General features: G+C 40.0%; 1 protein-coding gene across 9 annotated transcripts in view; it reads right to left on the bottom strand.

Annotated features, from left to right (window-relative positions):
• Positions 1–13,154, bottom strand: part of LOC118262272 (neuropathy target esterase sws) — a 47,925-nt gene that overhangs the window by 19,509 nt on the left and 15,262 nt on the right. For 8 of the 9 annotated variants that reach the window (XM_050697783.1, XM_050697777.1, XM_050697780.1 and 5 more), the window contains exons 4-18: positions 12,326–12,512; positions 11,797–11,942; positions 11,212–11,340; positions 10,699–10,779; positions 10,101–10,229; positions 8,993–9,094; positions 8,384–8,470; positions 7,707–7,838; positions 4,690–4,786; positions 3,875–4,083; positions 3,037–3,349; positions 2,511–2,669; positions 1,958–2,076; positions 1,166–1,279; positions 440–622 (exon numbers count right to left, since the gene is read on the bottom strand). In XM_050697783.1, the coding sequence (XP_050553740.1) occupies positions 440–622; positions 1,166–1,279; positions 1,958–2,076; positions 2,511–2,669; positions 3,037–3,349; positions 3,875–4,083; positions 4,690–4,786; positions 7,707–7,838; positions 8,384–8,470; positions 8,993–9,094; positions 10,101–10,229; positions 10,699–10,779; positions 11,212–11,340; positions 11,797–11,942; positions 12,326–12,512 (2,187 nt within the window). The remainder of the gene's footprint in view (positions 1–439; positions 623–1,165; positions 1,280–1,957; positions 2,077–2,510; positions 2,670–3,036; positions 3,350–3,874; positions 4,084–4,689; positions 4,787–7,706; positions 7,839–8,383; positions 8,471–8,992; positions 9,095–10,100; positions 10,230–10,698; positions 10,780–11,211; positions 11,341–11,796; positions 11,943–12,325; positions 12,513–13,154) is intronic. The other variant, XM_050697781.1, reaches the window with a different exon arrangement.

Here is a 13,154-nt window from a genome sequence, read left to right as displayed (position 1 = left end):
CTAAGGGTACACACGGATATACAATGTAGTAATTATTACGATAAAACACTAATAATGGCATAATAATCTAATGCATAACTTTGTAATTTATAATGCTGTTATAACCCCCTATATATCATTATAAAAAAAAATAGCTGTAGAAATGGTATATGAAATAAAGATTTTAAGTCCTTCTTAAAATGCTGACAACGCACTCGAGGATTCAACACCTCTGGTGATACTGGTATCCATGGATAGCGCTGATCGCTTACCATCAGATTATTCTCTGCTCATTAACATTAATCCATAGCATATAAAAAAATTGCTAAAACAGTTTCAATATATTTCTTATCCCGTAGCAGCCACCAGCAACTAGCGAAGATAGGCATTCAACGGTCTTCTACCAGCAACCATTATTAGAAGCTTACAACTACAAAACAATATTCAAAGAACCACTCACAATCCTATACTGGCTCTTCCTAGTGAACATGCGATGTGGGCACCGCACGTGGTGATGCTGACTGACCCAGGACCGCATGTTGAGCCAGTGCACGGTCCCGGCCGGCTGCGGACCGCCCTCGCGGTGTAACAGGACCAACTCCTTCTGCGTACGTATTGCTAGGCGCTCTATTTCTTTTTCTATCTGGAATTGGAATGTTTATACGTGTTTAGAAGCATAAATTAAGCTATGAGAAAGAATAAACTATGATGGTAATTATGAATGATGCTCAAGGAAATACGCAATATCGAAAATAAACTTAAAATACTAATATCTATCATAATTGTGATGCGCAAAGTTTTTGCGCATTTATTGCGCAAAACATTTTAAATGAAGATTTGTAATATTCAATATTCTTTATGGGGTCTATAATACGAAAAATCACCGCACTTCAAAATCTATCATGCGCAACAAAAACTACATTATTTATTTATTTTATTTTTAGCCGAAATCGTCCCACTGCAGGACAAAGGCCTTCCTACCCTCTTTCCACTCCTTTCTGTGTCGGCCAAGGCTTATCGTAGGTGTCAAGTTCTTCCAAATTCAAGTTTCCAACAATTACATACTTAAGCTATCAAGTCCACCTGCGTAGTAGTATCTTGTAATACTTACAGTCTCCAATGCGCGACTTGCGCAAACCACCTACATACGAAATCAAGTACTGTCACATTAAAATACCAAGCTTACCTTTCCAATACTGGGTTGCTTATCTCCCAAAGCGACAATGAGAATACAATCAGCCTGCCGAATGCAGCGCTGGGTCCACTGCGTGAGACTGGGATCGCACTGGTATAGAGCAACCTGGAAATTATAATTATATTGTTTATTTTTTTCTTTCTTTTCTTTTTTTTAAAAACGTTGCCCCACATTAGGATTTTCTCCTGTGTCGTGGGTGCGTTTACAAACATACAATTTCACATACACATCACACCCAGACCCGAAACAACAAATTGTGGATCACACAAAGAATTGCTCCGTGCGGGAATCGAACCCGCTACACGTTGCACGGCAGCCAGTTGCCCAGCCACCGCACCAACCGTGCAGTACGTTTATACACTGACATTCGTATTTACCACGAATTTCTTGTATATTAGTCCGATTTTTTTACCAACGACAAGAAGACGAATTAACACAGAAAGAGATATCATAATAAATTCATACGTAGATTTTTTGTATAAAATTAAAAATACTCATAATCAATCATTTATATTGACTATTAGTACAATCATCACGCACAACACTAGCTCCCATTAAAGCCGTGGCAGATACTTTTAAAGCTCTTTATATTATTATTTTTCCAACACTGCAATGAACGCGAGCCTCGAGAATACTCATGAAACCAGGAAAAAGGACACTTGACTAGTTTCAAGGAACATCGGGGCTCATAATAATAACAATTTGTCTCAAAGAAAGAACCCGAAACTATTGTTCGTTTCTATCTCTGAAATCTCTACCTAATTATATTATTATTTAATTTACCTTATGCTTATCTTCTTGCTGAGCTAGCCAGGAGCTGAGTCTGTACTCGTTGTTAGGGTCCATGATGGTCAGACCGAGGAGTTTTCTGATCACGTCAGAAGTCAGACGCACTGTGGGACCTGGAAACGATTGAAGTAATTTATTAAGTGTACCATTTTGTCGAAATACTAAATAACCATTTCGTTTGGTCCACACTGAAATCTTTTGAACAGATTACACCCATATAAACCTCTTGTGAGGAAAAATTATCGACAAATGTGAAGTGGCTTGACGATAGGCTACTATTAAAGTGTATTTTAAGTGTGAGAGAACAATGCTTCGGCACGAATGGGCCAGCCTCACAGAAAACGAGATGAATGAAACCAACGGTTGCGTTGTCTTTGTGTATGAGTGAGGTCCCAATCACTCCCTAATTCCCTTTCCAATCTTTCCAATCCCCGATTCCCCAAAAACCCTTATCGTGACACAAATAGGTGTGGCTATTAGACATTCAGTAGCTCATTCCCAAATAGACTCCTACCAATTTCATCAAGCTGTCTCCATAGTCACTCACCTATAGCAGACAGAGAATGGTACAGCTCGTAGGTGAAGGCAGTCAATGGTACATCATCGCTGACCGGTACCACGGCCACGGTGGAGAAGTTGTGCTGGGACGGCCGCGGCTCTATGGCGGCCGCGCCTCCCAGCCCGGCTGTCGGTTTCTGCCATGATCCTGGAAAATTAAGATTAATAGTTTCTATTTTATTTTATTTCAATTCTATTGTTAAATAATTCTGAATATGTATAGTTGATAAAAGATATTTTGGAGACTACATGTTATTACTAAATTAAATGAAAAAATACCTAGTCAGAATTTAGAATAACTTTTAAAGGGGAAATCATGGCAAATGGCGAGAGGGAGTGTCAGCTTACTGACTAAAAACTACCATTTTCCACTTTTGCTAAAGCCGGAGCCCCGGCAAACCCGCTAGTATAGCTTGAATCAACCAGCCAGGAGTCTAGAAGCTACCATCCAAATAGCTCAATCGCGTTTAAAATCAGACAACGCAGCAAAACTTACACTATAAAAAACCACTCACCCAAAATCCGATGTCCAAGCAGATTAATCAGCCTAGTCACCACAACGGGGAACCTCAACTTAATAGCATTGAACAGTCCTTCAGGCAGCTTGGCGAGCTCAGAATCTCTGACAGCCATTACAGTAGTACTCCTTCTAGTCTGAGTGACCATTTCCACTATCCCTACTAAATCTCCCTTGCCGTATTCTCCTACTAACTCCTTTTTCCCGTTCGGATGTGTTATGACGGAACGCAGACGGCCGCTTAGGACTATGAATGTGGAACCTGATTCCTCGTCTTGGCGGTAGACTGCGCGACCGGATTCGAGGAACACCTGTGAATGGGAACATATGTTTGTTGAAAAAGATGTTGTTTAAAATCTGAAGATGTAGTTGTCTAGTTTAGGTGTGTTGCTCGGAATATGGCGTTATACAACTAGCTCTTTATTTTCGTTCTCTCTGTATCTCCTACTCGTATCTCTGTTCGATCTTCAACAACTTTTAATAAGCTAAATATTTATTTTATTTTAATTGAAAAAAATATGTAGTATTTTAAGTTAAAAAGATATTCAATAACCTGCCACATGGTAAACCATTAATTAAATTCATTACGTCCAAAAACTATCACTCATTAACCCGTGGTAACGGATAAATCACGTCTTTTAGTCGTTAGAGTTGCCCATAACACCCACATTTCACACACATCTCATGATAGAACCTATACACTGCAGACCAAAGCTTCTTCTCGCATGGAGAAAGTTTGAGCATTAATCACCAGGCTTGAATCAATACGTTAGCGATAAGGCATGTAATAGGGCGTGAGCCTATAGATATTGAGCAAAATAAGATGTCAAACTCACCCAATCCAGCGCAAAGTCCACCTGCCTGACAAAGGGCGACAGTCTCCGTACCACAGTATTGGCGATGTGCAACACTACGGACGGACGCTCCCGCATGATGCTGTACACCGTCGTCTTCGACAGCAGGCCGATGCGGGAGAAATGCTTCGCTCGGATCGAGAAGAAACTTGGCTCTCCTGTCAGCACTGCTAGACCGCCTTCTACTTCACCTGGGGAAGAAATTGAGAGTTTAAATAACACAATGTTTTTCAATTAGGTATTCTTAAGTACGACAGGTATTCTCGAGTATACTCAAGTACGACAAGTATACTCAAGTACTACAAGTATACTCAAGTACGACAAATATTTTCTAGTACGACAAAATATCAAGTGTAACAATAATTTTATGTAGAAAAGCAGAATTACATATTAGTCCGGACCAGCAATGACAACTTCTTGCTAAAGGCATACGTTATAAAATTATTATATGAATGTTCTGCAATTTTTTATCTTAGAAGTGTGCGAGAGCATGCTACGGTACGAATGAGTCAACTCGACCGGAGTGATACCACGGCCTTACAGAAAACTGATGTGAAACAACGCTTAGGGTGTATTTCATTATGTAAGTGAGGTTACCAAAGGCCCAATTACCTGCAATCTTCCCAATCCCCGATTCCCCAACAACCCTTAAATGTTTAACCCCTAAAACGCCGGCAACAGACTTGTAATGCCTCTGATGTTTCGGGTGTCCATGGGTGGCGGCGATTGCTCACCATCTGCTCATTTACCGGCTCATACCATAAAAAAACAATGATGTTCATTTATTATCATCTCACCTGGATAAGCGGTGAACATGTGCACTTCTCCCTCGCCCTCCGCCACACGTTGAGAGACCAGCAGAGCACCAGATAAGAGGTACACAAGCGCGACATCCTAGAAATAAAGAATTAAATTTGTTAAATACTATACTTTATTGCAGAAAACAAAAACGGATAAGTTTATGAAGTTGTTCACACAACATTACAATGGAATATACATATTTTAACCGACTTCAAAAAAGAAGAAGGAGGTTCTCTGTTTGACCTGTATGTATGTATGTGCATGCGCGATTATCTCACGTTTGGCTGAATAGATTTAGTATTTTAACCGACTAGAACTAGAAGTTGAAGTCGGTTTTTTTTAAACGTAGTTTACTGCAAAATTATTTATGACAACAGTTAACTAGCTTTTTTTTAATTGAATTACCTAGAAGACAATGAATCTGACTTGTGAGTTATATCAATATTTTTATTATGAAAAAAAGAGGTTAACAATTATAATGAAATAAGCAAATCAACAGAATAAAAACAGTTATTAACAACGCAACACGATGGTATACAAACAAATGGTGAATTTCCGAAAGTTCTAAGTTTTGCAATAACCACAATTCATAAAAACTATCCTACCCATTGTCTCAATAAAACTTAAATGGGATCGATATGTAAAAGAGCAAAATATTATTCAGTTTTTTTTTACATTTGATGAGTCGACGTTTGGCCGCTATCTCGCCTAATGGTAAGTGATGATGCGGCCTACGATGGAGCACGTCTGCCCATAAGCAACCTTCACTCGGGCTTTGAAGACACCCAGGCTATACGAATCAGGAAACACAGATTCCGTGCAAAGAAAATGTTCAATACGTTTATTCAGATTCCATAGTACAGAAAAACTCCATGGTTTTATACATGTGATCATGACAGTGATAATAATATTATGGTCACCTAATCATGGCATGTTTGACTGTCAATGTATCACACTAAAACCATACCTGACAGATGTCCGGCTCGCCGGGGATACTATAATACAGCTTATGGAACCAAATTATAAAAGCAATTTAATTACTAAAAACGATAAAAGCGATAACACATTATGTTTATTTTATTACAGCACAGTACAGTACAACTTATGTCTTGGCTAAAAATACATTACGAGCTCCGGGCGTAGTTTGAAACTAATCGAGCATCTTCGTGAGAGACAAGAGCGCATTCGCCGCTCTGATTGGTCGGTTTATTCGAGCCGGCCAATAAGAGCGCCGAACCCGCTCTCGCTTCGATTTCTTTAAAGGTAAAGCAAACTCATACTAAGGGTACAGTTACGTTACTATTATATAATTAATTTAATTAGACTAGAAGTAGAAATCGAAAAGTAATCCTTACGCTATAATTAGAACTTACGACGGGATATTTACCATGTTTATTGAATTTGGTGAGTTTCCGATATTTCGGCACTGTTGCAAGCGCCATGATCACGGATTAACTGGAGTAAATGCTGGGTGTTCATCGAGCAACAAATCGGTCGTACCGCTTTCTCGTTCGTTTCTTGCTGACGTTCTCACTAACACCTACCATTGTCACTTGTATCTCAAATTTAATTCTCGACAACAAAACTCACTGTGTCCGCTCGCGAACTTTTTCTTTCTTGGCACTTTTGCGGGTTTTACACGAAACTTGGACCACTGGATTCCAAGCCCTCGACAGTTGAAACCCATCCTCCCGGTTGAAGTACTTGGTTATCTCAATAATCCTACGCTTCTCTTACCTTCTAGGTATATAGTGGCGTTCTGTCGAGATAACTTGTGGGTTATGTAACTCAATCCAGTGGTGTTGATCCCTGTCCAGTCCAGGATGTGTTGAGCTATAGCGGATTTTTGCGTCGTTGTTTTTCACCAGCTCTGATATGCTCAGAAATTCTACAAGCACAGTACGCTTAAAAGATTTGCCACAACTACAGTCCACTTTATAGACACCAGGTAGTTTCTAGAGGGAGATCCTGTTTTGAGCGTCACGTCTGGGAATCCTTTCGGAAAGGAGTGAAGACAGAGGCGTATTTGTGGAGAATGTTACAGATAAGGTTGCAAACATTCTCCACAAATACGCCATTAAGAACTTCACTCCTTTCCGGAAAGTTTAGACGCTGCGCTCGCCGAAGGATAGCTTCCCTCTAGAAAGACCTGGTGTCTATAAAGTGGACTGTAGTTGTGGCAAATCATATATCGGTCAGACTAAGCGTACTGTGGCTTGTAGAATTTCTGAGCATATCAGAGCGGTGAAAAACAACGACGCACAAAAATCCGCTATAGCTCAACACATCCTGGAGGCGGGATCAAACCACTGGATTGAGTTACATAACCCACAAGTTATCTCGACAGAACGCCACTATATACCTAGACTGGTAAGAGAAGCGATTGAGATAACCAAGTACAAAAACTTCAACCGGGAGGATGGGTTTCAACTGTCGAGGGCTTGGAATCCAGTGGTCCAACTGTGTAAAACCCGCAAAAGTGCCAAGAAAGAAAAAGTTCGCGAGCGGACACAGTGAGTTTTGTGTGTCGAGAATTAAACCGAGATACAAGTGACAATGGTAGTGGTGTTAGTGACGTCAGCAAGAAACGAACGAGAAAGCGGGTAGACCGATTTGTCTGCTCGTGAACACCCACCCGCATTTACTCCAGTTAATCCGTGATCATGGCGCTTGCAACAGTGCCGAAATATCGGAAACTCACCAAATTCAATAAACATGGTAAATATCCCGTCGTAAGTTCTAATTATAGTGTTAGTGACCATGTCAGTTTAAAAACTTAAATCCTTATGCATTTTAAAGACACCTTATATCTCATATTTGACCTCAAAACTTACACCGATAATCTCAAACATATGTTTAATATATGATATATGATTCTATTCCTCGATAACCGGACTATCTAACACAAAAAAAATCAAATCGAACCAGTATTTTCAAAGATTAACCCGTTCTAACAAACAAGCTCTTCAGCTTAATATACGAGTAATAGTATATTATAATAAAGTATTCCTACCTTATGGCTCTCCTCCTTCATGATGTAAGTCCCAGCCGGCAGGTCCCTGACTTGCACGTTCCCCCGCAACACTGTGTCACTGTCCAGTCCAAGCTCCTTCACGAACGCGTCCGTCGCTATTTGGATTAGCGTCTGAAAATATCATAGAAATGTTTAAATACAAGGAGCTTTAATAGTATCTGCCACGGCTTTAATTGTGATTGAAGATTACAATTTTAGTCGAGACCCTAGAGCCCATCTGTATCCTTAATGCGTGGATATTCTATAGTAAGTGTGGGAGAGCCATGCTTCGGCACGAATGGAGCGGCTCGACTGGTGTGATACCACGGCCTCGCAGAAAACCAAAGTGAAGCAACGCTAGTGTTGTGTGAGTTACCGGAGACCCAATTCCCCCTTCCCCTTAAATTCCTAACCCCCAATAGGCCGTCAACACACATGTAACGCCTTTAGTATTTCAAGCGTCCATAGACGGCGGCGATAGCTTACCAACAGGGGATACGTCAGCTCGTTTAAAAAAAATTAAAGAACTACATATATGGTGTTGAGTTTGAATTCTATTTTAACAGCTACCATTGTGGTTGAATAATTTTGACATTCAATAATTATTGATACTATTGGAGTGAAATTACATTGATATTGGTTTCAAGAGTAAGCGCTATGATGGTGACTGTACTCACCTGTTCGTCAAGGTTATCAGTGTTGTGTTTCTTGAAGGAAGATCCCTCCCGAGCCCTCTGTAGCATTGGCTGGACATCCGGCTGATTCTATAAACAATAAGTTTAGTAATAACACAAACTGTTGATATTTTTGATGTTCATCGATAAATAGACTATACAATACGGATTTTTATTTTATTTATAACCAGTAGTTCTGAATATAAGCGCGTTTAAGGTAACAAACTCCTAAGCTTTTTAAAATTAAGAAACCCTTGAAGCAAATACATAGAGAATATGTCATAACTGGATTTCCCTTTAACATAATGCATGACACTTTACGGGGAGCGCGAGACGTCACAAACTAGGCCCTCTCTATTTTCCATACACCGGCCCTACACTATGCCATACTATACCCAAAAATGTTGCCAATTGTCCACATTTTAAGTTCCACTTTCTGAGCGCTTATAACCTATCTATTTTTTATTTATCTACAATTTTACTTATAGCATCATTGGCCAGGGCCGATTTTTATGTGTCACAGTGCACAAACACATTATGTCACCTCCTCTTTATACTAGCTTCATGATTATAGCCGTATTATTATTTGCATCAGTACATAGTACGACTCACCTGTGGCGTATTGGACGCTATATCGGGCACCATGTCAGGTTTCTGGCGGCGTCCCGTTATGTGGATGGGGGAGGACGCCGCGTGACACGGTTCTTGTGCATTCTGTTAGTTGGGGGGGAAATGTAGTTATTAGGGGAGCACACACGCTTTTTAAAACTGTTTTGTTAGAGAAAAATTCATGTAACTCAGTCATAAATGAGTGTATTCTACATATAGTAGTAAAAATATTAGATCAAACTGATGTCATTAGTTAAAAACTGTTCTTATAAGGGGCTGTCTGTAAAATATTAATAGAACCATCTCTAAGTAGTTTCTAGAAAGATATCTCACAGAGAGAGCCTATAAGCAACCACCTTCATCATATCAGTCACAAGCCATTCACTGCTGAACATAGGCCTTAAGTCTTCTTAATACAACTAAATTAAGGCAGTTGTCCCACCGGCAACGATGAACGAGTAACGAGTAGAGCTAGAACTAGAAACGAGTTAAGCGAGATTTGGCGAGCGAGTGTGTAGTTCTGATATTTGTGTAGCTCGGCTATAAGCGAGTGTGCGAGTGAGGCGGGCGATTACTCGCACTACGATACGCACTGTAGAGAAATGACCACTGGTTGCTCGCTCGGCGTTTGTTTTAATCGCTTGGCGAGTATCGCCGAGCGAGTGTTATCTTTCATAGCTCTTGTCAACTTGACAAACTAGTGAAGCGAGCACTCGCCGGCAGTGTGAACAGTCAGCGATCAACTATTTGTATATGCATCTCTTTTGTTTACACGGAAAGTATATCTATTGTACGTTTCTTGAGCGAGAAAATAGCCGATAGTTAGTCGTTCACTCGCCGTTGGTGGGACAACTGCCTAAATGATCACAAAAAGTAATGTACATCATGCTAATCACTCAAGAAAATTAAAAAGGCGACGGGATTTTTTAGAGTTATCTAACCCTGTATGGTTAGTTATGGTTTTTTAACAGTTATGAATATAACCATACTCATAACTGTTAAAAAACCCTCTGGCCTCTCATCCTATGGCATGCAATCAATCAACATAAAAAAAAAACACTCTCCATCCAATCACAAACATAGCGAGTTTAGTAATAAGTGTACAACGTACAAGATGCTCGGACATGGCCCTGTCGCTGTGGTGCGGGGAGTGCATGTTGGCGCAGCTGTCTGCCGTCGGCATCTTCGCCGACTTGCCCGGGGACGACGACACCGTGTTCGGGCGACGTTTGTCGCGGCCCTGGAAAGTTATGAATGTATTTTTATAATAAGACTTTAAGACTATCGTGAGACATTAACTAAAATATTTTAAAGTTATAAATATATTTTTATAATAACTATCGTTAGACATACTAAATTAACTAAAAAATCACAGTTTATGGGCGCGCAACGCCGCCAATAAATTAGTAGGTTGCGCGGCATCGCTGCGTCTGCGAACGCTGCTCATGATTAAGACCCTCTGTGACTCGAAACTAGTAGGGCTTTTTTCCATATAATGCACTTGAGTAAACCGTGATTTTTAGTTAAGATATGAATATAGAGTCTGTCTATTATATTAATGTAATGTATACAGATGCGGCATGCCAGTTGGTCAGCCTACAACTTGTTACTTTCGGACATTAAAACAATTAAAACAATTTTTAAATGTTAATTTTTATTCTTTATTTATTTGTTTTACCAGGTTTTGAAGGTTTAAAAAAGGTACGTACCGGATTAACCAACTCGGCGCTCAAGCCAAGGTACTGATGCAGAGCTGTGAACGTCACCCTCTGTAGACGCACCATAATGATCTGGAAATATACAAAATAATAAGTTGGAGTAATACAGAAAATAGAGGCAGCATACGAGCAGATGTAGGACCTGGTGGTAAGCATCCGGCATCGCCAATGGACACCCATGATATCAGAGAAGTTACAAGGGTATTGTCAAACTTTTGAGGATTGAGAAATTGGAGACTTACGCGCGTGCGTTTTCGCATGATCAGCTGTTAGCAGCTAAAGTTCCAAAATACCTAGTTACTAGTCTTCCGATAGCGTAGCCGCGGGCGCCTCGTTACTAACAGCGGATCATGAAAACGCACACACGACGCGATAAAAATAAATCTAGTGAGCATACAAAAGTTTCTTTGGGAAAGTTGTTTGTAATCATGAGTACAATCACGTGTTTAAATATCGTTCACTAATTACCGGTCACCCTATTATAAAACCTCTCTTTCATCATACCTGTATAACTCTGACGAATATGTCCGGGTACTCTTTGAAGACTTCTTGGAAAGCCCTCATTGGCAACTTGATCACTTGCGAGTCTTCCAGCGCCTTGGCGTTCACCGTCTTGTAGGGTTGTGAATGTCCCTGGAAACACAAGTAAGAATAATATTTTAAAGTTCTGGATCTATTTCTGGAACAACAGTAAATAGCAAATGATACCATATGGAATAGTAATCACCAAGCAAGGGGAGTTTCATTTCCAGAACAGTTTTTTTAAAACACTGTGTTAAGTGTAGGTCATTTGGATTTTCTCCTATGTCATGGGTGCGTTTACATACATACACATGACACCCAGACCCGAAACAACAATTTGTTAATCACACAAAGAGTTGCAGTAATCGAAACCGCTCCAGGGTGCGTGGCAGCTGATTGCCCAGCCACACTTTTCAATAACAGCGGCTGGAATTGGTCTTGTTTATGAACAGACCCATACCAGATCTGGTGGTTTTTACATTGCAGATAAGGACCTCAGTCTACCCTTTCAAAGATCAACGTATTCCATTACGGTATGTAATAACTTGTAGAACATAATATACTGACAGTGAGCACGTCAGTGAAGCTGAGCAGCGAGGTGACGCTCTCGCCGGCGCGCACCACCTTCAGCGAGAGACTGCTGCCGTCCTGGTTCGTGATGTACACGTTCACGCGACCGTTCTGCACCACGTACACGTTCTCGTCTGTGTCGCCTGGAAACGCGGGATACACAATATATTAGAGGTATATTATGATAAAAATAATTAATGTTTAGATACTGAAGATCGAGAGTAGTGATGTTTTTTTCGAAGATTCGATGGATAAGTCAAGGGGCTGATGAAAACGGGCTGACGATATTAATAAAATTCAATGGGGATTATTTCCACAAAACATATCTAATTAAGACATTAACTGAACGAAACCAAAAATTATAATACCTAGATACACTACTTTTTTACAACCTCTCATTCTAAAATTAAGTAAGTATTAACTTTATTTTGTATACAAGCACCACAAAAACATTAAAATATTTCGGTACTCTTAACACTTATATTAACTAATAAAATAAAAATACTAAAATAAACACGTAACTTACCAACTTTAAACAAGAAAGCACCAGCAGGCAGGTTGAGGATCTCAGTGTGCTTGCAAAGCATGAGGAAGACAGGCTTCTCGAAGTGGCCAAACACCCTGATGCTGTGCAGCATGTACAGGGCATCTGGTGGAACCCTGTCATCACTCGTCAGGTCTTCCTCCAAGTACTCCGCCGGGGGCTCCAGAACCTTCACAAAATTATAAGGAAAACGGTAAAAATAAAATACCTTTATCATTGTACCTCTTTTTTTCTACATATGTAAGGGTCTTCTAAAAATATATTTAACAGAAACTCGGCAACAGCGCTCTCTGATAAACCTAAACCTTAAATCTTCTGCCTATAAACTGCAAATCTTCTACCCGTCGACAAAACGAGGTGATTATGGCAAGCGTGGTTAAAACCCATCAGCAATACGAGGAGTTGTAGAAAAATCCATAGGCATAAGATGTAACGCCAGCCAATAATGTAGAGGAGTCCCATAGTCCAGTTCAATAAAGTTCTATTAAGGGCTGTTGGTGATGAGGTTCAAGTAGAATTAGAAGATCTAGAGTAAGAGAGAGAAGACTAACGTAAGAGCCACGCCGGGGTCCCATTTTCGTACGGCTTGCACGACAACCGACACGTCTTTAGTCGCAAATGGTTACAAAGTTACGTAAATGAACAATATAAAATATTCGATTTAAAGAACAGAACAATACATTAATTAATATGAAAATAATTTAAAATTAAAATGCAAGGTCTTGACATTCAAAATTTTAATATTGATTATAATATTACCATACCGCTTTGCGCGGGCAAAATAACTATAGACACAGACCATATTATTGAT

Source organism: Spodoptera frugiperda, chromosome 12, assembly GCF_023101765.2.
Source record: "Spodoptera frugiperda isolate SF20-4 chromosome 12, AGI-APGP_CSIRO_Sfru_2.0, whole genome shotgun sequence".
Taxonomy (NCBI): domain Eukaryota; kingdom Metazoa; phylum Arthropoda; class Insecta; order Lepidoptera; family Noctuidae; genus Spodoptera; species Spodoptera frugiperda.
This window is presented reverse-complemented; position numbering and strand designations above follow the sequence as displayed.